The 26665-nt window shown below is 42.8% G+C and overlaps 1 protein-coding gene and 1 long non-coding RNA gene across 5 annotated transcripts in view; one reads left to right on the plus strand and one right to left on the minus strand.

The window, feature by feature from the left end:
* The first annotated feature begins 30 nt into the window (after window positions 1-30).
* Window positions 31-26556, plus strand: LOC139184162 (uncharacterized). Its single transcript, XR_011567681.1, has 2 exons — window positions 31-1738; window positions 9819-26556. It is a non-coding gene; the product is annotated as an uncharacterized lncRNA (long non-coding RNA).
* CDKL3 (cyclin dependent kinase like 3) overlaps window positions 26444-26665 on the minus strand; it is a 49083-nt gene continuing 48861 nt past the window's right edge. For 3 of the 4 annotated variants that reach the window (XM_070793590.1, XM_070793587.1, XM_070793588.1), the window contains one exon: window positions 26444-26555. In XM_070793590.1, the coding sequence (XP_070649691.1) occupies window positions 26546-26555 (10 nt within the window). In that variant the 3' untranslated portion in view covers window positions 26444-26545. The remainder of the gene's footprint in view (window positions 26556-26665) is intronic. The other variant, XR_011567679.1, reaches the window with a different exon arrangement.

The raw sequence follows: 26665 nt of genomic DNA on the forward strand, positions 1-26665 counted from the left end.
ATCCGCCGCCAGACTCGCGAGGTAGGGCTCGACGCGCAGGCGCAAAGCAGCCCGCTGGTTACTGAGGCACCTTGGCCTTTAGGGCGTGGTCCTCTAGCAGGGAGGGGCCGAGGGAAGGGAAGTCCGAGACCGAGTAGGGGCCTGGCTTGCTGCTGGGATGTAGGCTAATCCTGGAGCACTAAATCCTGCGCTGCGCGGGCGTGAACATGGCGCAGGCGCGGTTGGGGTGCGAGGATGGCTCCTTGCAGCTGGAGACTTCTTCCCTAAGGTGATACCCTTCGGCTTTTCACCTGGCGACTAAAGTCAAATTAAGGAAACTAGAAATGCGACCGCATGGTTCCTGCATGATACAACAGTACTGAAATTGCGTGGAATTCTTGCATCTTGGGGGCAAGAATGGGCGCCGAATGGTAGCGTGGTTGGAGTAGCCACTTGCTCCTCCGGGCGCGGTCGGCACCTTGTAATTAGGTCACTCGTAGGCGGAGGAGGGTGTACCTGTTGGGGGAAGGCCGCGCGGTGCACCTGATTCCGCCCCCCGCACACACCTGTCCCCAGGCCTAGATTCCGGCCCAACAGCTGGGGCCTCGTAGCACTCCTGGCTCCGCACGCACCGCGAAGCCTCTCCCCTTGTAGCGTCTCTCCCCAGGTGTGCGTCTCCCTCCGACTCCAATTATTCCAGGGAACGAGAAACGCTCCCCCCAAACTCTCTCTCAGAGTGGGTAAACGCTCCGCCCACTCTGGCCTTCATTCTCAAGGGAAAGCTGCGAGGAGGTGAACGCACCCGTCCTGCCCGCGACCCTGTTAGAAGCAGCTAAGATCCCCGCTTTAAAGAAAGCTCAGATACCTTAGGATCGGACCTCCGTCTGGCTATGAATCTCTTTGAGATTTATTAAATGTTTTCACATTTCGTTGTCCCTGCATTCACAGAAATACTTGGCTCCGTAGAGTGCCAACTATGTGCTAGATCCATGCCTGGGAGACAGAAGGATCACCCAGACAGACAAAATATCTTACCCTGGTGGCACATGTATTCTCCCAACAGTATTTCCTAGAATGGTCTGGGGACAGATAGGCAGAAGAGCTATTATGGTGTCCACAGCACCTGAGAGACAGCTTTCTAAAGGACATTAAACCTCAAAGGGCAAGGCCAGAGCTGGACCTAGTCCCTGTCTTCTAGACTGCTTACCCCCCCATAGCAGCTGACCCAAGCACGCAGCAAAGTGCTGGAGGAGAGCTCTCACTCAGCAGCCCTGAGAACGTCAGGCCGACCTCCGGACGACAGACAAGGCTGTAGAAGACCGCGGAGGGTAGATCAGTCAATATGGGACTAAAAATTCTTCATCCAAAGACAGCCTGTTTGGCGAAGCTGACTGACTTGGTCTACCCCGGAGCTGGAAATTGCAATTTCGCTTTCCCAGTTTCTGACTATGTTTTGCAATTAACATCCTCAAACACAGAGGAGTAAGAGTTAAGATCATGTGGAATGAACGGAGGGAAAAAGAGCATCACTTGGTGTCCATAATTATAAAGACATGCCCAGTGTGCTATCTTATTCACCACTGCCCTGTATTTGTGTGAAAAGTGGTCCTGTCTCATAAGGCAAGAAGCAGACTGGCACTCAAAAAAGAGAAGGGACTTGCCCAAGGTACTGCTCAGGATTTAAAACTTCATACTTCCAAGTGCAAGGTGTCAGCCACACTCACACAACTGACCTCTAAAGATTGAAATATGGAGCAAGGTCAGTATAATTACCCTTTGCCTGACTTTTCTTATCTAAAAAGATGGGGGTGATGTTAGTTTGGCAGATTAAAAAGTACTGAGTGCCCAATATGTGCTAAAATTATAATAAGTGGGTTTTTCCAAAATGCTGTGAGCTCCTTGTTGGTAGCATTAATGTAGGTATTATTTTCTCTTGACGCATATGACCTGGCTCACCACCACCACAAAAAGGGAAGATATAATTATATATACTTAAAACATCCTGCCAAATAATTAGATGCCATGACTTAACATCTTAAGGAATGAATTCTAGGAAGCTCTTATTAGCATTCAAGCAGTGAAGTAAAGCATATATGATTATAAACAGTACAGAACTAAATCAGAATATCATTTTCTTAGAAGAATTTTTTTTTTGCTCTGTAGAATTGAAAATAGCCAATGGATCTGAAAATTCAGCTTGATTTATCTGATCTTGGCTAATTAGACCTGTCTCAATTCTAGAGCTGAGGAATACCTGAAACAAAAAATTAAAAGCAAGCTGAAAAGAACTGTCCTTTTTATTTCTTGGCAAAAACCAGAGGATGAATAAAGCAAATATGCTAAAAAGATCTTTGCCAAGATGGCAAATTCAGTATACAGTGAGTCTGAGTGTTGCCTAAACATAGCTACAAATAAAAATCATCTGATGACAGGGGCAGGGTATGAGGAAGATAACCTTGAGCAAATAGCTTTATAAAAGGCACTCTTAGTCAAGGTATAAAAATTGACATTAAACTTCCCTGGTGACTCAGATGGTAAGGAGTCCACCTGCAATGCAGGAGACCTGGGTTCAATCCCTGGGTTGGGAAGATCCCCTGGAAGAGGAAATGGCAACCCACTACACTATTCTTGCCTGGAAAGTCCCATGGCTGGAAGAGCCTGGCAAGCTACAGTCCACGGGGTCGCAAAGAGTTGGACATGACTGAGCGACTACATTTCTTTCTTTCTTCCTATGGAGAAGAAATGAGACGTATTTTATTTGTTGGTACTTCTCCTGGCCTTGGGTTAGGTTTATTTTGTTGTTTCTTTCAGTTCTCTGACGTCTGAATTTACTAAGACAGAAAGTTGAGCTGTATAGGTAAGAAATAGCATCTGGCATCAGATGGATCAGCTTTGAATTCTGGTTCTGCAACTGCCTAAATGTGTAAGGTTAGGTAAGCTATCTAACTTTTCTGAGTTTTCTAATCCATAAAGTGGGAATCATTTTAATAGCCAAATAAGAGGATTTTCCTGAGAATTAAATGAAATTATAGACGTAATACACCAGAAAGTATATAATAAATATCCAGTAAGTATTATTTCTAAGTGGTCTCTGATTCTAAATATCCTTTAGTGTCAGTTGGAGCCCTTCAATGCCTGCCATGAAATACATTCTGGTCTTTGGAAACAGAACATAACTATCAAAAACACCAGATAGGGATTCCCCGGTGGTCCAGTACTTAGGACTCTACGCTTCCACTGTGGGGGGCACAGCTTCAATCCCTAGTTGGAAACTAAGATCCCGCAAGCTGTGTGTCTTATAGGTTTTTCCACACAATACCATTGTGGAAAATGAGGAAGTGGGAGGAAGTCCAAGGAAAGAGAGTAGAGATGGAACAAAAACTACATCCTCTCTCTTTCCCTGCCAGCAAGCAAATGATCAGAAAGTTTGTTGTACAAAGAGTAAGTCACTTAGGAATGAATCCAGGAATTAATTCAGTTCGTCAGTCCTATGCTCCTCTCAGCTAGAATCTTCTACCTGAAAAAGGTGCCATATCTGACAACACGCTCTTTGCAGCAAGGCCTTCTATGCCCCAGAAACCTCAAAACAGACCCAGGAAGTCAACAGCTTAGTGGCTCTGCCTGTGAGAAGCCTGCCAAGCTCTGATTGACTGGGCCTGCCCAAGGATTTCTGCACCTAGGATATGCAATGATGCTTTCGCATCTATCCCTATTCCTCTCCTTCCTGGTTTCCCCCCAAAATTAAATTTATATTGCCATTTCACCTGAAATTAGAATTCGATAGATGTGGCCCAAATTTTGTGACCAGGAACTTTGCCATAGAAATAAATCAGCCATTTTCCTTAGCTACTGCAGTTTGGCTAAAGAAAAAAGAGAAATGACCATGTCCCCCAGGAATGTCCATGACATCCAGATACCATTCTCAGTTACAGAGAAAATATTTTTTTCTGTTAAAGGGAAAAAAAAAAAATCTGAAATGAAAAGAAAATGTCATCACTCTGAAAGGCTGGGTAAACCTGAAGAATACTGTCATCAACTTTGCAGTTATTAAAAATCTTATCATAGAAGTATGTTTATTGACAGAACATTATTTGCAAGATATTTTAAGTGAAAAAAGTGCCTTTATAAAATAGCATGTATGATCTAGTCCTAATTTTATTAAATATATACTATAAATATCTGATTATAAGAGGCTTTAGAAAGATATACAGTGAAGTATTAATAACAGCAGTTGCTTCTAGTGAGCAGAATTGTTTTTTTATTTATTTATTTTGGCCATTCCAGCAGCTCCAGGCCTCCTTGCAGTGGAGGCACAGAGTCCTAACCATTCAACCATCAGGGAACTCCCTTTTATTTTCTTTTTACTTCATTCTCCTGTAATGAAAACATTGCTTTTATAATTGTGAAAAGAAAATCATATTATCTGAGTAAACATGACAAAGCACCTTTTAGGGGAACTGCAAGCCCAAAGTACGTGTAGCCAACAGTTCTAGTAAATATTCCACTGTGCCCTGGAATACTACTCAAGGGCCCCCACTTTCTTGTGAAAAGAAGTCTTGTCTCTCCTGTGACCTTCTCAAAAGTTCTCACAAAGTATTTCAATATGGCCTTTTTCCTGCCTTACCTCTCACTCAAAGCTCTTCTCCTCAGCTCTGTGGACCCCTTCTTCCCCCAGACCAATGCTGTGCTCATCCATTCCATTCCTACTTTGACCTCTTTGTTCAGCCTGTCCTTGCTCTCCAGATAGCCCCTTGTAGCTATATGAACCCTACTCAAGCCCTGCGTCCTCTGAGGAGTCTTCTCTGAGGACTCTAGATTTCTCTTGATTGGGAGTTCCTAGCCCCAGAATCTAGTGGAACCTCAGAGAGACCTGGCACTTGTCAGAGTAGAGATGTATGAATAGAGGACTTATTGGTGAGCCCACGGGAGGTGTTCCCTAAAGCCTCCTGCAAACACTGCCAAGGAGGGGGACATTTTGCGGGAGGCCAGAGTAAAAAAATCTTGTTCTTTGTTTTCCAGATTAACAGTTCATCAGGGCTCTAGCTTCATGCTAGGCAAAATTTAGAAATCAGATTCCCCAAAGAAAGTGGATTTGCAAGCATGCTGCTGCTGCTGCTGCTAAGTTGCTTCAGTCGTGTCCGACTCTGTGCAACCCCATAGACGGCAAGCATAGAGGCATCTAAACAGGGCTTTCAAGTTAATTTGCAAAAATAGAATAGGACCATACTGCTCTCCTGTCTGATGGAAAGAAACAAACTTTCCCCTTACAGAGTGTTTGTGCTCTAAACACCAGGTAAGGAGACCCCTTGATTACCATGAACTTATGTGCTCCTCTTTAAGTTCTCATTGTGGTGTATGGTAGTGGAATTGGTTCCACAAACAGGAGAATGACCAGTGTGTGCAGAAAAGAGAAAACTGATGGATAATGTAGTGCCAGCATGTTGACGGTTGTTTCTTAGAGGAAGGATGCTTATCAGCTGTCTCTATCTTTGGAGGAACAAGCAAGAGGAAATGAACTGCTGTCCTGTAGTAACAATTATTAAGTGAAAGTTGTTCAGTTGTGTCCGATTCTTTGTGCCCCCATGTACTATACAGTCCATGGAATTCTCCAGGCCATAAAACTGGAGTGGGTAACCTTTCCCTTCTCCAGGGGATCTTCCCAACCCAGGGATCAAACCCAGGTCTCCTGCATTGCAGGCAGATTCTTTACCAGCTATGCCACAAGGGAATTCTAAGAATACAGGAGTGGGTAGCGAATCTTCCCAACCCAGGAATCAAACCGGGGTCTCCTGCATTACAGGCAGGTTGTTTATCAACTGAACTATCAGGGAAGCCCAACAATTATAAAGCCAGCATTAATTAAGCACTTACTATGTGTCAGGTACTCTTCTAAATGTTTTATATGTATTATATAATTTATTCCTCACCACTCATGCTGCTGCTGCTGCTGCTAAGTCGCTTCAGTCGTGTCCAACTCTGTGTGACCCCATAGACGGCAGCCCACCAGGCTCCCCCGTCCCTGGGATTCTCCAGGCAAGAACACTGGAGTGGGTTGCCATTTCCTTCTCCAATGCATGAAAGTGAAAAGTGAAAGTGAAGTCGCTCAGTCATGTCGGACTCCTAGCGACCCCATGGACTGCAACCTACTAGGCTCCTCCGTCCATGGGATTTTCCAGGCAAGAGTACTGGAGTGGGGTGCCATTGCCTTCTCCGCACCACTCATGAGGCAGGTACTATTATATAATATCCTCTTTTTACAGATGATGAAACTGAGGCACAAAGGGATTAAGTAACTTGTATAATGTAAAATAACTGGTATTAAGTACCCAAACTCTTAACTCCTGGAGAGCCTTTAGCATCAGATCATGAGTAATTTTCACAAAAGGAAGAACTTGACCACTCAACCACCTGACATTTTCAATGCCTAACTGTCTCCAAGAATAGAGTCCTTAAAGACTGCAGGGAGTGGCCTGTGGTTCAACCCACCACATCAATCCTACTCCCTAAATACGTCCATCCCATCTCCTCCTCCACTGTCTCCTTGTACTATGCCCTTCTGCTCTCCTTCCTTCTGATGTACCCTCTTGTTCTCTTTCTTTCTCTACTGTTCCTTCATTTCCAGCCTGTTGGGATAACCCGTAGGCACCGTCTGGCTGCTCTTATGGCAGTCAGGGGCTTCCTTGGAGGCTCAGTGGTAAAGAATCTGCCTGCCAATGTGGTCGATCCCTGGGTCAGGAAGATCCCCTGAAGAAGGAAATGGCAACCCACTCCAGTATTCTTGCCTGGGAAATCCCATGGACAAAGGAGCCTGGAGGGCTACAGTCTCTGGGGTTGCAGAGTCAGACGTGACTTAGTAACTCAATAGTAACAACAAATGGCAATCAGAGTCAAATAGGCTTCTGGTCCCTGAGCTACACCTTTTCAAGCCATCTTCTTTGGGAATAAAGTCCTTTCCATTCTTAGGCTGAGCACTGGCAGCCTAAAAAGCAATGAGAAGAAAAAAAGACTAAATTATTCTGCAAACAAATTGCCCAGCTCATTCCCCATGTCAGGGAGTATTAGTTGCCCAGATTGGTTTGTCCTGCCTTTAAGTCAAGTAAAAAACACAATGTGGACTGCACTGTCCTCCTCCCAGGAGCCAACTGAAGTGCAAGGAAAGCTGGGCTCATCTCCACTTCTGCCATCAACAGTCTGTATGACTGAGTACATCCTTTCCTACTGGTTTCCCCATTCAACAAGGTAGAGATTAGACTATACTGGCGAGTTCTCAAATTATTTGTGGGTGAATTCAGGGGGCCCCATCAATTCCTAAAGGATAATGTATAGGAATTTTTTTAATTAAAATTTTTATTGATAATTTTAGATTCATATGCAGTTGTAAGAAATACTAGAGATCCCAGTTTCCCAGTGGTAACATCTTGTACTGTTCAGTTCAGTTCAGTTCAGTCGCTCAGTCATGTCTGACTCTTTGCGACCCCATGAATCACAGCACGCCAGGCCTCCCTGTCCATCACCATCTCCCGGAGTTCACTCAAACTCAGTCCATCAAGTCGGTGATGCCATCCAGCCATCTCATCCTCTGTTGTCCCCTTTTCCTCCTGGCCCCAATCCCTCCCAGCATCAGAGTCTTTTCCAATGAGTCAACTCTTCACATGAGGTGGCCAAAGTACTGGAGTTTCAGCTTTAGCATCATTCCTTCCAAAGAAATCCCAGGGCTGATCTCCTTTAGAATGGACTGGTTGGATCTCCTTGCAATCCAAGGGACTCTCAAGAGTCTTCTCCAACACCACAGTTCAAAAGCATCAATTCTTTGGCGCTCAGCTTTCTTCACAGTCCAACTCTCACATCCATACATGACCACTGGAAAAACCATAGCCTTGACGAGATGGACCTTTGTTGGCAAAGTAATGTCTCTGCTTTTCAATATGCTATCTAGGTTGGTCATAACTATTCTTCCAAGGAGTAAGCATTTTTTAATTTCATGGCTGCAGTCACCATCTGCAGTGATTTTGGAGCCCAAAAAAATAGTCTGACACTGTTTCCACTGTTTCCTCATCTATTTCCCATGTACTGATGGGACCAGATGCCATGATCTTCGTTTTCTGAATGTTGAGCTTTAAGCCAACTTTTTCACTCTCCTCTTTCACTTTCATCAAGAGGCTCTTTAGTTCCTCTTCACTTTCTGCCCTAAGGGTGGTGTCATCTGCATATCTGAGGTTATTGATATTTCTCCCAGCAATCTTGATTCCACCTTGTGCTTCTTCCAGTCCAGCATTTCTCATGATGTACTCTGCATAGAAGTTAAATAAGCAGGGTGACAATATACAGCCTTGACATACTCCTTTTCCTATTTGGAACCAGTCTGTTGTTCCATGTCCAGTTCTAAACTGTTGCTTCCTGACCTGCATATAGGTTTCTCAAGAGGCAGGTCAGGTGGTCTGGTATTCCCATCTCTTTCAGAATTTCCCACAGTTTATTGTGATCCACACAGTCAAAGGCTTTGGCATAGTCAATAAAGCAGAAATAGATGTTTTTCTGGAACTCTCTTGCTTTTTCGATGATCCAGCAGATGTTGGCAATTTGATCTCTGGTTCCTCTGCCTTTTCTAAAACCAGCTTGAACATCTGGAATTTCACGGTTCACGTATTGCTGAAGCCTGGGGTGGCGGCCGGGAGGAGCTACCCCACAATGGGGATATTGATATTCATAAAATGTATCTATCTTATTCAGATTTTCCCAGTTTTACATGCATTCATTTGTGTAGTTGTTGGTGAGTGTTTGTGTATTTACTGCTATACAGTTGGGAATTTTCTTTTTCATGTGTTTTCTGGGGAAGGGCTCTCCAGTAACAGAGATGCAAAAGGGGGATTGGTTCCCAGCTCTGGGAATTCTAGAAGACCACACCCCAGACCTCTATAGCTCTCTGTTCCAACAGCAACACTTAATTAGGACTTACCACATGGCACGAATAGGAATGTATGTGGGGGAGAGTTGACAGAAAGAGACGCAGGGAGAGCAGGAAAACCGAGAGGTGTAGAACACAGGTCACTGAGCTATGCTCCAGCAGGGAAGACAGTCCGACAGGTAAACAAGTCATTCATTAGACATTTATAGAAGAGAGATGGCCTTGTTGCTTGAGGCAGCTTGGTAAGTATTTCCATGAAGCTGATGCTTGAGCTACATGTTAAAAAAATAGTCCAGAATTCTTCAGCAGAGAACTGTTAAAATCCATTCTCTCTCGTTTTAAAAATTCATTCCTTCTTAAATCATATCTATTCTAGATATTTTGGAGAAAACATAAGAAAACATGCCTACATTTGTTTATTCTACAATATTAAGGTGTCAGATTCTTCAACTCCTGTGTGTTGGTGTTGGAGCCAATGGATTTTTTCCCCCTGAGCCTATTTTCCACTGTCTTGTCCAAATTGGATACCAGATCCTGCTGACTTAGTTTGAGAAAGGCATTTTATCTCTGACGCCACGATCACATCAGAGCTTATATTTAAAGCATGAGTGATGATAAGAGACCGCAGCTAAATCCTCGGCCCTGTCCCATGTCTAGAGCACCCTCTTCCTCTCTACCAAAGGCTTTGGACGCCAATCCTAGTGCAGTGGCTGGTGGGAATCAGAGTTGGCCAGAGCCACGAGCAAAACATCTCTGCTCTCCAACCATTTCTCCAATCAGTGGGACCTCCTTTTCCACAAGGGCTCATCAGAAATCCTCAGGGGTGGGTGCCCTGGCTCCCCCATGCCTGCCCTCCCCAGGTTCAACAGTTGGCTCCCTTGTGTTGGCTCTGACTTAGGCACCCTTTGGGGTCTTTTCTCTATATGGATTTCAGGTCCACATCAGACTGCTTAGTTCCCAGTGCTGTTCTCAGGAAGATCATTCTCTCTGCTGGAGCCATCCCTCTGCCAGGAAGATCACAATCCTTCTGTCAAGCCCACTCTTTGAAGAGCCCGCTAGAAGCCTGATTCAAGGCACTACTTCTTAGAACCTCTGTATCCTCAAGTTATTTAACCCCCTAAACTTCAGTATCTTCATCTGTAAGACAGGGATCATAATACTGCCATTCTCATAGGGTTATTTTAAGCTTTAAATAAATTAGCCCATGTAAAGCTCTTAGCAGATGACAAGTATTCCATCTACATTAGCTACTATTATTAAAATCCATTTTTATAGTAAAATTATGATTGTAAAGGAATTAATGATCACTGTAGAAAATTTGTGAACTACTTAAGTGTTTAGGAAAAAATAATTGTGACACCTGGGGAACAATAAATCATTTTGATGTATAATCTTCCCAGTTTTCTGTGTGTGTGTGTGTGTACATATATATACCAACAGGAAATTTTAAAAAACTGGGTTTATATTTGTCTGTTCTGTAACCTGTTTTATTCATCTGATACATAGTATTTTCTCACATATTTAAATACTCTTAGAATATTTTGAAAAGACTACCTTTTTTCAAGCATAGGGATGTAACCAAATTTATCCAACGAATCACTTAGTTTGGTAGTTTCCTATTTTTATATTTATAAATACAATGATAAATTCTTGTTCATAAATTTTTATGTGCATCTCTGTCTATTCCTTAAGATAAATATTTAGAAACAGAATAACTGTGCCAATTATTAATAGCTCCAGTGACATTTCTGGAACTGTTTTTGTTTTATGCTAATGTCAGGTACACAGAATTGGATTAACCACAACCCTTGGTTTGTGACATTATGATAATTGTTACTGGATGGCATGATTTTGTTAATTTAGGTGGTAAATTCATCTTAATAATGTAATCAGTACCTGTCAATTGACAACCCAAAACAAAAACTAGGACTTCAACAATAACCAGTATTTAACTCATAAGGCCTTCCCCCTCATTTCCCTGTGCTCCCCAACCAAGAGGACCATCCTGCTGCAGATGTTCGTGTTACCTGGGTTTACTGTATTTTGTAATTTTAAAAAATTGTTCTTAGCTTTATTTTTTTTTAATTTTTGTTTATTTATTTTTGGCTGTGCTCAGTCTTGGATGCTGCGCATGGGCTTTCTCTAGTTGCAGCGAGCTGGGGCTACTCTCTAACTGTGGTGTGCGGGCTTCTCTTACTGTGGCGCACAGGCTCTAGAGCACAGGCAGGCTTCGGTAGCTGCGGCACATGGGCTTAGTTGCCTGTGGCATATAGCGTCTTCCCGCAGCAGGGACTGAACCCGTGTCTCCTGCACTGGCAGGCAGACTTTTAACCACTGCGGAAGTCCTGTTCCTAGCTTTATAAAAAGGATGTCATGTTGTATGTAATCTTTCAGGACTTTTTTCTCCACTTAATATTACTTTGCTAAAAAATCCATCTGTATCATTACATTCCACTGTAGTTCATTTTGGCTGGTGTAAAATACCCCAGTGCATAAATACACCAGAGTTCACCACTCACTCTCCTGCTCATGGGCAAGTACATTGTTGCTAAGATTTAGGTCTTGTTCACATTGCTGCTGTGAACATAACTGTAAATGTCCCCTGCGGTACTTGTACAAGAGTTTGTCTGTGGAACCAGTTTATACTGCCTCCAGCTGTAGATGAGAGAGCCTCTGGATCTACATCCTTTGCTATATCATGGATCCGTCTTGTCAGATTGCTTTCCAGTTGGCTGGGTCAATCTACCTCCTTCTAGTAATATATAAGAATGCCATTTCCCCAAACTCTTTCTGACCCTAGAGATCAAGTTTTTGACCATTTAACAGGAAGAAAAGAAAAGAAAATCTCCCTACTGTTTAACTCTGTGGCAAGGTACTGATTCCACTAAAAGCTGAGAGAGAAGGGGTTTGGCTCAGAGAACTGTTTCCAGCCTGATAACTTCAGTGACATTTCTGGGACTGAATCCCCAGTGGCTCAGCTGCTTTCCCATGTCCTAAAAGAGGTGACACAGTGGCACAGAGGGGATGAGGGGGGCCAGGATGGGAAACGAGCCCAGTTTACCACAGTGTGTGTTTGTCTCTTGGTCCTGGCCTCTGCCAGCGTCACATGACTCCTCCTTGATGAAGCAGGCAGTATCTCTCCCCACCCCCTCCCAAGAAATGCCAAGATAGTGCTACCCTTTGTTATTTGAATTGAGAAATTTAAACCTCTTTCCCTGCTCTGCAGTAAAAAGAACTTTCTATTTTGGGCTTAGTGGCATAGCCAGAACCAAGCAGAGAGCAGCAGGCTGTAGCATGAGTTAATAGTCTTCCTTCAAGGAGAGAACTCACATGCAAACAGAAGGACCTTGCAAAAAAATGTCATCTGCATAGCAACATGCAGCGTGTTTTCTGCTGACAGATACATTTCAAGGTTTGAAATCAAACATTATCTAACCTTCAGAGTAAGCTGATGAATGAATCCTGAACAATCAGGTTTCTTAAGTCACACCAATTTATCAGGATCCCCTCTGTGTACCTAATACTGGGTATTGTCAGGGAGGAGAATTTTGTCTTTAAGGGGAATTCTAGCCACCAAAAATTATACTAATTTGAGTATAAACATTTACCTAAAAATATGCTTTCCTCTGCTAGTCCACTTCTCTGTCTGAGATCTCCACATGAGTGTAGGATCCTGGGTCTCCAGAAGTACACAGAGATCATGTTTGCAAGAGAAGCAATCTATTTAAACCACTGGCATCTGTTAGCACAAAACCACAGCCTGGAAGACTAGGACAGATGACCTAACATCCTCTCTTTTGTCGAACTGTTTCTTATGGGAATTTTCAAATATGTACAAGAGGAGAAATAATAATCTAATAAATTCTCATGTACCTATCACCTGGGGCTTCCCAGGTGGCACTAGTGGTAAAGAACCTGCCTGTCAATTCAGGAGACAAGACAGACACAGTTTCAACCCCTGGGTGGGGAAGATACCCTGGAGAAGGGCATGGCAGCCCACTCTAGCGTTCTTGCCTGGAGAACCCCCTGGACAGTCCAGGGGGGCTACAGTCCATAGGGTCACACAGAGTCAGACACAACTGAAGCAACTTAGCCTGCATACACACACACCTATCACTTGGCTTCAGTGATTATCAACGTATGGCACTCTTGTTGCATCAATACCAACCTCTATTTTAAAATCAATTTAAAGCAAGTCAGAGATACTTTCATAGTTAAATACTTCTGTATTTATCTGTAAGAAATAAGACTTTTTTCAATAACTACTGTATCACACTTTTATCAATTCCTTTTTTTTTTAAAGCAGTAATTCCTTACTGTTATCTGGTATCCAGTCAAAAGTCCTATTACCCTAATTTTCCTAAGAATCTTCCTGTAATGCTTTATTCTAGTCAGGAACCAAACCATGTCATTTGTGTTTGTTGATATGTCACTTGATACTTCTAAAAAATTTAATTTATAACAGTTTCCCTTTCTTATTGCTCTACTCTTTGGGATTGTTGAAGATAATGGGTCTTTTAGTTACTATTGCTATGTAACACAGAGAAGGCAATGGCACCCCACTCCAGTACTCTTGCCTGGAGAATCCCAGGGACGGGGGAGCCTGGTGGGCTGCTGTCTATGGGGTCTCACAGAGTCGGACGCGACTGAAGCGACTTAGCGGCGGCAGCAGCAGCAGCTGTGTAACAACTCACCCCAAACTTAGTGGCATCAAACCACCACCAATTTGTGTTCATGAATTCTATGTGTCAGGAATTCATCAAGGGGACCATCACAGTGGCTTCTCTCTGCTTTTAGCTGTGTGGGCCTCAGCTGGGGAGATTCGAAGTCTGGTGATGACTTCACAAGTGGGAGCTAGAAGCATCGAAGGCTTGTTCTTGCACATGTCTGATGTCAGAGCCTGGAGCACTCAAAAACTAGGACCGCTGGCCCCAGTACCCACACTCAGCCTCTCCACATGGCATGGCTTTCCTCAGCATTGTCAGACTTCTTACACAGCAGTTGAAGGCTCTGAGTGCAAGGAAGTGTTCCGGCCAACAGGGTGGATGCTGTATCACTTTTTATGACCTAAACCCCAGAAATCAGTGTCACTTTTGCTGTGTCCTGTTGGTTTTTGGAATGAGTCACTAGCTCACCCAGACTTGAGGAGCGTGAAATCAGTCTCCACCTTTAGAGAGGCAGGGGCAGAGTTCCAGAAGAGCATGTGGGATGGGAGATATGTTGCTCTACTTGGTGATTAGGATGGCCAGTCAAGCCTGCCTTTCCTAGACCGACCAGCAAACAGTGGAGAAACGCAGCAGAGAGACAGAGAGAAGTCTATTTGTTCACAGGGCTGTGTGCTACAGTTGTGTGGACTGTGCCCTGAACAACAGAGAGGGCCAGGGGGACTGTAACCCAGCTCCACTTCCCACACCTGCGCCTGACTGTGGGGCTGTACCTTCAGGAAGAGGCGCATTTCTAATACACATAAGATGTCGTATGGGGAAGAGCTGTCTGAATGGATGGTAGATCACTCAACCTGGGAATTCCCTGGCAATTCAGTGGTTAGAACCCTGCACTTTCACTGCAGAGGGCACTGGTTTGATCCTTGGTCAAGGAACTAAGATCCCACAAGCCTTGAGGCTTGGCCCCGCCCCACCCCCAAAAAAGATCAGTTTAACTTAAGCTTGAAAAAAAAGTGAACGTGTTAGTTGCTTAGTCATGTTTGGCTCTTTGTGACCTACTAGATTCCTCTGTCCATGGGTTTCTCCAAGCAAGAATACTGGAGTGGGCAGCCATACCCTTCTCTAGGGGATCTTTCTGACCCCAGGACCAAATCCGGGTCTCCTGTACTGCAAGCAGATTCTTTACCTTCTGAGCCACCAGAGTACTTATTGAACACATGCTAATTTGGAGAATGTTAGGTCTTTTTTTTTTTTTTTTTTTGGTTTAAGTTGTACACACTGTTGACCAAGAAATATCTCAAAAAAATAAAAATTATATATTATTTATTTATTTATATATTGGTTGTGCTGGGTCTTCATTGCCATGCACAGGCTTCTCATTGAGGTGGCTTCTTTTGTTGCCAAGCATGGGCTCTAGGGCAAGTGGGCTCAGTAGTTGTGGCACATGTACTTAATTCCTCCTCGGCATATGGGATCTTCCTGGAATCAGGGATTGAACCTGTGCCCCTGCATTGGCAGGCAGATTTCTTATCCACTGTACCACCAGGGAAGTCCCCAAGTTAGTTTTTTTAAATGGTGAAAGTTTTTAGTGCTAGGTACTTTATGACTGCATTGGTCTAGGATGATCTAGACCTATATCTGAAGAAGTCAAGACGCTGTTTTCCCATGACTGAGGGCCCAGTCCGACCCATCCACTGCCACCCTTGGCTGGATGCAAAAAGTGGATGCAGGATTTATGAGAAACCAGACCAAACAGAACTGAGGATTTGGCAAGGCTCAGGGCACTTCATTTCATTTTTTTTTTTTTAACTTATTAGGCCTTTGGTGCTGAGTGTTAATCACACTTTTCAGTTCACAGGACATTATACTCTTAACTGGTCCATACAAGGCTGCACTTTTAAGTATACACACATTTATTTCCTCTTATGCCCATTTCTCACTCCTGTTCTTCCCACAAGCAACTGCTATATTTCTTTATTGACCCTGCTGTGTGGCATGCAGGATTCCGACCAAGGATCAAACCATGCCCTCTACAGTGGAAGAACAGAGTCTTAACTACTGGACCCCCAGGAAAGCCCCATGCAACCATTTTAATATCTTTAATTCTATTTTTGGCTTGTATGTGTTCAAGGGAGTGTGTGTTGTCTGGTTTGCATGCATTTTAATTTACATCATTGACTTTGTGATATAGATCTTATCGTATCTTACTTTTTCCACTTTGCACTTCATTTTTGAGGCCCATCCACACTGCCATGCCCACTCCAGTCTGCCATTCCTGATTGCTGCAGACACTCTACCACACACATACACTGCACGTGGCCTCTCTGCTCCCCATTAAACGGGCACTCCCAGAGCTTACAGCTTCCCACCCTCCAAAACAAAGATGCCATGGGACTTCCCCGGCTTTCCAGGAGACTCTGTGTTTCCAATGCAGGGGCTGTGGGTTCTCTGGTTGGGGAACTAAGATTCCCACACACTGCATTGTATGCCCAAATAAATAAATCAACTATACTTCAATAAAATACACTAAAAACAAGAAATTATAATGTCATCTGAGATGACTAATCAAGAAGAAATGGACCCAAATTAAGGCAAGGGAGATTTAATTTGGGTCCTGATGAAGTATTTTATAAAAGAGGAAACACAGATTGGACTAGCCATGGGCAGGAGGATGAGGACGTCAACTCATTCCAAAGCCCTTCAAGCAACAGACAGAGCAGGAGACCTTGTGTAGTCTAGACAGGACGCATGCTGTCTGCAATCAGGGGAAGGCCAAGGTGCCTTTCAGATCAGGTAACACCACTGCAGAGTGGCTAGATGCTCTAGGGAGCAGGATTTTTCATTTTTAATAACTGAACAAGAACCTCTTCCTAGAGGAAAAAGGAGAGCTGAGAGCCTGGCTAGGATTCCAGGAGCTCAGACTACCTGTTCCGTCTGCTGTCTGGAAGCCCTGGAGTGTGGGCCTGTTCACTACTCACTTTCTTAACCACTCACGGGGCCAAGGGAAGGGGAATCTTAAAATATTAATGTCCATTTAGCAGAAGAAACTTTCGAATCATCCAGTCTTACCTGTTGTGTCACAACCATGTTTGCCAATTATCCATGCAGAACTGCTATGAAAGGTTTCTACTAAAGAAAACTTCCTGGAGGTATTGAACAATGTTGGACATAGAAGAAAGGAGATCACAGTAGTACCCAGTGAGCTTCTAGGAGAACACAGATAAGCAGGTCCAGCCTAGTAACCAGCAGCTCCCCAGTTCTCAGCGGGGGCCCAGCACACACACGAGAAAGTATCCCCCTGTTGCCTCAGCCAACAGCTAGGAAATCCTAGCTCTGCATACCAAGCTCCTTAAGCAATGATAAATCTGCTTCACTTCCTCCTTTATTTTCTAACCAAGAGTTGCAGTTTCTGTGTGGAGGCCAGAAAAGACTGACGACGTCATGACTTTCTCACAGCAGTTCGCTCCGTCATCTTAGCAGTTGCTTAAGAGGTAAGTCACTTTCTTTGAACTTCCTTTTGAAAGCCAAAACTAGAGATTATAGTTCTCAAACGGGGTACTCAATCTATCCCTTGATTCCTATCAGACTAAAACTTTCTAAACAAACCTCCAAGGTGCATCTCTAGGACCTGGGTGGAGGTAGGGAGCTGGCTGGTGGAACTGAGACCTGGCATATGCTGTGAGCCCTGCACGTTCAGGGCCTTTGGTAACCTTTATGATGATGCTCTGACCGTTTTCAGCAATAACATTTTCTAGAACTCTATGCTAAAAAGAGGTAAAGGGGCTACAGTGGCTACAGAAGACTTCTGGAAGCAACTTTACCTACTCAGAAGAGTCAGAACCGTGTTGTAGCCACACAAATAAGAAACAAGACTCAGGGTTGTGGGCACAGCCACCTGGGGACAGGTTTGTGGTCTCTACCACTTAGGAGGGCTTCCCTGGTGGCTCAGATGTTAAAGCATCTGCCTGCAATGCGGGAGACCCGGGTTCGATCCCTGGGTTGGGAAGATCCCCTGGAGAAGGAAATGGCAACCCACTCCAGTACTCTTGCCTGGAAAATCCCATGGAGGGAGGAGCCTGGTAGGCTACAGTCCATGGGGTCGCAAAGAGTCAGGACACGACTGAGTGATGACTGAATGACTTCCTTTCACTTTCGCCACTTAGGAATGAATTTCGGGACAACCATTGGTTAACAGAAGAACTGCTGCCAGTCCCACCCCTGTTTCCCTCCTTTCCCGCCTCCTCTCCCTTCTCAGAATCATTCTGAGACTAGATTATTTCTGTTTCCTGTGTGTGTGCTTAGTTGCTCAGTCGTGTCTTTGCAACCCCATGGACTGTAGCCCACCAGGCTCCTCTGTTCATGGGATTCTCCAGGCAAGAATACTGGAGCAGGTTGTCATTCCCTTCTCCAGAGGATCTTCTTGACCCAGGAATCGAACCCACATCTCCTGCATTACAGGCAAAGTCTTTACTGTCTGAGCAACCAGGAAAGCCCTATTTCTGTTTTACAGGAAGAAAAAGTATGTCTCCCCCTTAACTTCAGAATCAGTGTTGGTGACTGAAGCAAACTCAGCAGTTTCTGATGCATAAACCAACATTTAGATAATTAACCATCCCATTGCAAGTCTTTTGAAAAATATTGGCTTACACTCTGATCTCCCATCTTTTAAAAATTTTATCATTCTTGGAAAATCATAGCACTCAGGGCTATGGAGTGAGGGGCTGGTTACATGGAATGTCCTGCCATGATGAGATTATTAATCCAATGAAAGAGACAAACCAGAGGTGAAAAAACTCTAGAAATAAAGATAAAAGACTCAGGTACATGCATAAGAAACTAAGCACAGCTCTGTAGAGTTAGTGTAGCCTTAGAGGCAGGTGGTGGACAGAATAGTGTATAATGCACAACAAAGAGAAATTACTGGACATACACATTTTTCTAGAAATAATTCATCACCATTTCTTTTTCACTACAATGCTCAACCCCAAATCTAAACATTGCTAATTCTGCCCTCTACATAAAGAGTGCTCATTTTAAAATTATGTATAATTTAAAACATATAAATAGTAGGCTTTTTATAAAGATAGTAATTATTCACTAACTTATATAGTGAATAATATAATGATTCCTCATGCACCCATTCTCCAGCATTAACAATCATCAACTCCTGGCCATTATTATTTTGTCTGCACACCCCCTCACACTAATTCCCCTCCATCCTGTGCCATTTAAAAATTTTGTTTGTTTGTTTTACTTTTGGCTGTGCTGGGTCTTCATTGCTGCGCACGCTTTTTCTCTAGCTGTGGCGAGTGGGGGTTCCTCTCTAGTTTCGGTGTGTGGCTTCTCCCTGGGGTGGCTTCTCTTGCTGCGGAGCACAGGCTCTAGGGCACTTGGTTTCGATAGTCGTGGTTCCTGGGCTCTAGAGCACAGGCTCAGTAGTTGGAGCATGAGGACTTAGGTGTTCCATGGCAGGTGAGATCTTCTCGGATCAGGGATCAAACCCATGTCCCCTGCGTTGGCAGGCAGATTCATTCCCATTGAGCCACGAGGGAAGTCCTCCTGTGCCATTGTGAAGCAAATTCTAGGCACTGTAGAATTCCTTTTTAAAAAATTTTTTATTATAAAATATTTATTTGGCAGCACTGGGTCTTAGTTGCAGCATACAGGATCCTTAGTTGTGCATGACAAGTCTTAGCTGCAGTAAGTGGGATCTAGTTGCCTGACCAAAGATCAAACCCGGCCCCCCTGCACTGGGAGCATGGAGTCTTAGCCTTTGGGCCACCTGGGAAGTCCCAGCATCATATAATTTCATCTATACATATTCATTATGTATCTCTAAAAGACAAAAAACTCATTTTAACATAATTGCTCCCACATTTGAAATTAATAATTCCACAGCATCCATGTGATCGTGTTTTAGGGAACAAATGAAAAATGCTGACCTGTGGAGACAGGCAAAATATCCCCACGGCCATAGAGATATGAAACTGTCATTCCATCACTGTGGTTCAACAGGACATGCTTCTAGGTTGCCTGTTAAGACCTCAGAAAGTGGGTGATGAGATCTCACAGTCAACCTAATTGTTGTTATTTGTTTATTCTGCATTTCTGGGTGAGAATCACGGGATGAAATCCCTCTGAAAGGAAGATGAGAGAGCCTGCCTTCTCATGAGTGATTCCCTTTGGACAAGGGGAGAGTCTGTGTATTCAGTCCCTGTCGTGGTGTCTCGCTTGCCTCAGTTCTCCACACACAGCTCGGGAATATGAGTGAGCATTGTAAGCCAGGGAATTACTTGTAGATCCAGAGCACAGTCCAGGAGCAATTGTCTGAGAGTTTTCCAGTGCTTAATTCTACTGATTTCTATTTCTTTGGAAATATTTCAGGAATTTATTGAAGATGTAATGACATATAAGTGGCATTCATAAGGGTTAGAAGAGAAAGTAGAGTCATGTAGAAAAGGGGGTTTTGTTTTAAGGGACTTATACACATTCCCTATATTACTTTGTGATGATTGATCAACAAATGTTCCTTTAAGAATGTCACACAAGGGCTTCCCTGGTGGCTCAGTGGTAAAGAATTCACTGCCAATGCAGGGGACACAGGTTCAATCCTTGGTCTGGGAAGATGCCACGTGCCACAGTACAACTAAGCCCGTGCGCCACAACTACTGAGCCTGTGCTCTAGAGCCCAGGGACCGCAACTACTGAGTCCATGCGCCACGACTCCTGAAGCCCACGTGCCCTAGAGCCTGTGCTCTAAACAAGAGAAGCCACCACAGTGAGAGCCTGTGCACCACCACTAGAGAAGCCCCTGCTCTCCACAACTACAGAAAAGCCTGAGAAGCAACGAAGAGCCAGTAAACCAAAAATAAAGACAATATATATACACAGAATGTTACAGAAATACAGGCTGGTTTACATAGTTCCCAGAGATGTGCAAAAATCCCCTAAATTCTGTTTTGTTGTTGTTCAGTCACTAAGTCATGCCAGACTGTGACCCCATGGACTGTGGCACCCCAGGCTTCCCTGTCCTTCACTATCTCCTGGAGTTTGTTCAAACTCATGTTCATTGAGTCAGTGATGCCACCCAACCATCTCATCCTCTGTCGTTCCCTTCTCCTGCTCTCAGTCTTTCCCAGCATCAGGGTCTTTTCCAATGAGTCAGCCCTTTGCATCAGGAGGCCAAAGTATTGAAGCTTCAGCTTCAGCATCAATCAATCCTTCCAATATTCATTGATTGGGGTTGATTTCCTTTAGGATTGACTGATCTCCTCACAGTCCAAGGGACTCTCAAGGGCCTTCTCCAACACCACAATTTGAAGGCATCAGTTCTTGAATCCTATTTAAAAGCTCACAAGTAGAACACATTTTATAAAGCTAATAATTATTTCCTCAATTATGTTCCTTTTGAGTCTAGATTTTTAGATGTGTTTTTGTTTTTCTTAAAATGAAACAACCCCAGTTAGACTTGCAAGAGGAAACCACCTATTCTCGGTGTTACAGCACGCCTTGCCACTCCTGCGCCACGACTGCCATAGCCACCTTACTGGTTTTTCTGCTTCTCATTCTGCCCCTTCACACCGAGCTGTCTTCCTGAAGCACGTATCTGATCCTGCCACTTCAATAATAGGCATTGAATGTTTCCATCACCTTCCAAAAACCCCCAATTCCTTAGGATAGCATCATTTCAAGTTCTCTGAGATGTGTCCTGACTTATTGGAACAACCTTGTTTCCCACTGTTCTCCAATCCACATATTCTACTCTCCAGTCACATCAACTAATAGATGCTTTTAGAATGTGGTCCCAAACACTAAACCACTTGTCTCACTTCCTAGAATAGAGAACAATATAGCCCAGTGTTAAAGAGCATACCCTTCATGTTTGACTAGATTCAGTTCTGACTCTGTCACCTTGCAGCTATGTGACTTTGATGACTTAATCTGCCTGAGCCACAAGTTTCTTCAGCACTAAAATGGGGATGTTGATTGTGCTTTTCTCATAGGGTTGCTTGGAGGATTCTGTTGGATTATGCATGCAAAATGCTTAGCACAGTGCCTGGCACACATTAAATACCCAATATATCATGGCCCTTATTTCAGTCTATTAAGGTCCATCTACCTGTCAGAAAACACTACCCCTTGAAGCATTTTTAGTTCCCCCAGTCTCATCTCTCCCTCTAGGATCCCACAGATCATTAATAATCTCTTTCTCAATACTAACTACAGGGTTGGCCAAGATGTTCTTTTGGGTTTTTCTGTATGATGTTATGGAAACCCTGAAGGAACATTTTGGTCAACTCAGTATTATTATTATTCAGACACATTGCTACTCTGCTCTATTTTACTGAATCTCTGCCATCTACTAACTGCCATAGCGAATAAAAGATGAAGAAAACTTGGTTTTTTGCCATACAAGTATTCACACTCTAGTTACCAAACATTGATAACTCAATACAATTCACTCAAAAACAATGTTTGTTGAATAAAGCTGTGGCTCATTATCATTATGAAACTCTGTTTTTCCTGAGGTTCTCTTGTACAGAATAATCTCAAAGTATGACCTAGATTTTAACCCAAGGATCATGACCATTTCCCCTACTACTAAACAGAATTTACCTCTTAAGAACATATATAGTGAACATAGCTGAATTTAGGAAACTATTGAAGGAAAAGTTGTACCAGTGATGTTGCCAAATTCAAACAATGCCATCAAACTATGACTTCCTCTGTTCCCAAAGCTTTTTCCACAATAAGTGCACAAAGTGTTGGATCTAAAACATGGCACAGGGCTAGAAGCGCTTCTATCCTCCTTTTCCTGCTGATGTCGTTGTGATGTGTATTGTTGGTGTATCTGTAATTCGAGGGCAGAGCAGATGGTGAACGCTGCATGTCCATGCTGCATCCTCTAACCCTGCCTAGAGACTGTCAAGACCGTGAGGTCAGTGACTACCACTGAATTTTGGCTGTGGAAAGCTGGCAGTCCTAACTGCTGCAGAATCCCCTACCTGTACTAAGTGATGCTCTAAATCAGTGCCAGGTTCTCAGGGTCAACGAAACTTCAAGTGAGATCTGCTCAGGTTCCTGCTTCACCCAAATACCAGTAGATTACTCATACAATGCTTCCACACAGGAAACAGTGCAGCTGGACAGCATATTTGGGGCATGTGAATGGGACACATGTCATCAAGATGGCTTCTCATGAAATAATTGCTCGGGGCTGCCAAAGAAAGAGGAGTGGCTCGTCGTCCTGGGCGGAGCTCACCACCCCTTTCTCCTGCTGTCCTCCCCTCCAGGCTGCCTGAGCACTGTGACCAGGAGCAGAGCTAAGCTGGTTTCTTCCCTCTTCCTCCTGAGTTCTAGCTCTGTGGGTAACTGTGGGAAAGGAAGCCTTATTCAACTATAGGCAGCTTTGTGTTTTTTGAAAACATCTTCAAAAGTCAAGTGTATTTCAAACATGCATCTTGTTTAAATGTTTTTAAGGACAGTTCATTCCAAAATAGTTAAAAACATGTCTCACAGTTTAATCAGTGTCAAACAACATGTTTCCAGCACACATACACACATATATATGTATTTTTTTTCTTCACAACTGAGTATGTCATCTGCCATGTGACATCTGGCATGTAAGAGTTCAGCTGAGGCTTAAGATTCGTTAGCACCCTCTAAGCACCCCGAAGGAGCTCATCTTTGTCTTAATTCAATCACATTCATGAGAGTGGGCTGCTTTCGTGTTTGTGTGTGTGCATGTGCACATGTGTACATGTGTGTGCAGAGTGACGCTTCTAATCACTAGCATCAGCAGTCTCATTTTTCCACTGCAAATAATTTTTATTTTTACCCCAGAAAGAGTAAAATATTTAAATTGTCCCATAAGCACCATTATGCTAACAACAAGAGCAACACTTTCAAGACTGCACCATGGACTTGGCAGGGCGTATTAGACTTCAATAGCCCAAATGATGGCTGAGAGCCTGAAAGTAAGACAGGTCAACTAAGGAGAAACTGGAATTACAGTGAATACAAATTTAAAATGTCTGAGAGAGGAGGCTGCTTGTTCTATTAAAGCAACCTGTGTACGGAGAGCACGTGATGGGTTTCAATCGGTTAAGATCAATACTTTCAAGGGGCTCTCACCTCACTCTCATCTCATCCCACACCCTTCTTCAGTCTCAAGAAAGAACAAGGATAGTAGGATGATGGAAATAAGTATTTGTTTAGCATGGATTATTAGTAAACAGAAAAGTATTATTTATGTCTTTACTTGACATGGTAAATATTGAATAATAGCATAACCATCTAATGGGGTGTTAAGAAAAAAGATATGTTACAGGAACTTTTTACACATTCTGTAAGAAGAACAAAAAACAACATTCTCACAGAGTTAGATGATTATCAGTGATGAACAAACCAGGCTTCTGTGGAAATGGTTGCTGGTTTCCACAAGCCACCTGAAGAAGTCTAGATTCTGACCCCATTGATGGAGGGAGTGAGCTGCTCTTCACTCAGACTGAGATCTTCAGCCCCACACATTTTCAGTAGAACTTTATACTTAATGCCTTACACAGGGTAGTCCACCAGCAGTTTAAAAAAAAAGTAAAAGAAAGACCTGATTCAAATAAAATGTAAAAACAGGAGAAATATGGAATTTGAACACTGATTGGGTATTGATAATATTAAACTTCAAAACTGTTGTAAAGACAATTATGTCTTTATAAAAAGAGGACTTAGCTTTTAGATATACACATTGAAGTATTTAGGGAAGAATTATACTGATGTCAGTATTTGCTTCAAAATAATAGAAGAGGGGAGGAAATAAGTAGGGGAATGAATGAAATATAACTGACCATGTGTTGATAATTGTTAAATCTGGGTGATGAGTACATAGGGGTTCATTGTGCATGTATCAAAATGATACTCCATCTACTCTTTTAGATGTAGATGGATATATGCTGCTGCTAAGTTGCTTCAGTCGTGTCCGACTCTGTGCGACTCCATAGACGGCAGCCCATTAGGCTCCCCCGTCCCTGGGATTCTCCAGGCAAGAACACTGGCGTGGGTTGCCATTGCCTTCTCCAATGCATGAAAGTGAAAAGTGAAAGTGAAGTCGCTCAGTCGTGTCCGACCCTTAGCGACTCCATGGACTTCAGCCTACCAGGCTCCTCAGTCCATGGGATTTTCCAGGCAAGAGTACTGGAAAGGGGTACCATTGCCTTCTCTGAGATGGATATATACTCTTGTATATATTTGAAACTTCTCATAATAAATTTTTTTTTTAATTTTGGAGCATTGGAAACATAAATTAAAACTAGATGCAAAGAATCCTGCCATGGACAAAGTTGTTTTTTTAACTGGGGAAAAATAAGTTGCAAGAGTGTATGTACAGGATGATAACATTTAATAAAATGTCAAACATGCCAAACAGTACAATACAGATTTTAAGGGTACCTGCATAAAGTCAGTAAGATAAGAATGGTAATTCCAGATACAAATTTCAGAACTATAGTTATTGGAATGCAGGAAAGGAAATGTAATTGATGGTTACACAAGGAGCTTCAACTATTTTTTGTTAAGTTTTAACATGTGGTCATGGACACATAAGTGATTACTGTATTATTCTCTAAGCATCTTTATATTTCTAAAATGTTTCACAATAAAAACATATAAATTAAAAATAAAAAATGAAATAGAAAGTGGACAATCATCTGTAGGGATGTCTGAAGAGTCCTGCACTTCCTGTACTGACTTTGAAGAATAATATCAATTTCTATCTCAGTTTGTAAGAATTGGGTTGTTTTCTTTGGTTAAAATATTTTTATTATAAAAATACAAAAATGTAACTAGCATATTTAAAGAATAGTAATAAAACAGACACTGTTGAAGTATAGTAACTCAAGAAACTCAACATTGCTAGTCCCATAGAAGTTCCAGGTACACTCTCTGATCACATTCCCAGCAGATAGAGTTGCTATCCTGAATTTTGTGTTTGTTAGTACCACCTTTTAAAATAATCTAGGGAGTTCCCCGGTGGTCAGGTGGCTAAGACTCTGCCTGTAGTCCCAAAGCGGTGGGCCACAGGTTCCATCCCTGGTCAGGGAATTAGGTCCCACATGCTGCAACTAAGACCCGGTGCAGCCAAATAAAAAAAAAAAATTTTTTTTAAATAAAAATAAAATAATCTAATCATATACTGTATATTTTAAGATACAGTTTTGCATGTTTTTAATTTACACGTGGAATCATACTGTGACTTGCTTTTTTGATGAAAGATGTTGGTGAGATTTATTGATGCTGATGCACTGGAGCTGTAGTTCAGTCACTTAAAGACTCTGTGTGTGTGTGTGTGTGTGTGTATTAAATATATCATTGTTTATCCAGTCTATTGTTGAAGGACTTCTGGTTTGTTTCCAACTTTTGCTACAATAAACCACACTGCTAGAAACATCCTTATACTACTTAACTCCTGAAGTCCACGTGCAAGACTTTCTCTAGGGTAAACACCAAGGAGAGGAACAGTTGAGTTAGTGCAGGCTCATCTGCAACTTGAGTAGATGTAATGCCAGATTTTCCAAAGTGGTTGTGCCAATGTGCATTCCCACTAGCACTGTATAATACACCCTACTTGGAATTGACAATTTTTGCCAAATGTTATTTTCTTACTCAACCTCAGTACAACAATCAAAAGTAGGAAATTAACACTAATATAATAGTATGGTGTTAATCCAGAGTCCTCATTCAAGGTTTTTCCAGTATGTTTTTAATAGCAAAGCATGCTAGTCCAGGATCACATGTTTTATTTAGCTTTCATCTCTCTTCTTCTCTTTCAGTATGGAAAAGTTCTTCCGTCTCTCCTTGACTGCCATGGCCTTGATCCTTTTGAGTACTGCGGGCCAGTTGTTTTTCTATAGGGCTTCAGATTTTGTTTTCCTGATATTTCCTCAAGTTTAGATTCAGGTCATGCATTTTTGGCAGGACTATCAGAGAAATAATGTTGTTCTTCTCATTGCATCCTGTCAAGTGGTAAATTATATCAATTTGTGCCATTACTGAAAATGTTCACTTTAACCAATTTACTAAGATTACTCCTCTATAAAATTACTTTCCCCTTTGTAATGAATAA

This window comes from Bos indicus, chromosome 7 (genome assembly GCF_029378745.1).
Source record: "Bos indicus isolate NIAB-ARS_2022 breed Sahiwal x Tharparkar chromosome 7, NIAB-ARS_B.indTharparkar_mat_pri_1.0, whole genome shotgun sequence".
NCBI classification, from domain to species: domain Eukaryota; kingdom Metazoa; phylum Chordata; class Mammalia; order Artiodactyla; family Bovidae; genus Bos; species Bos indicus.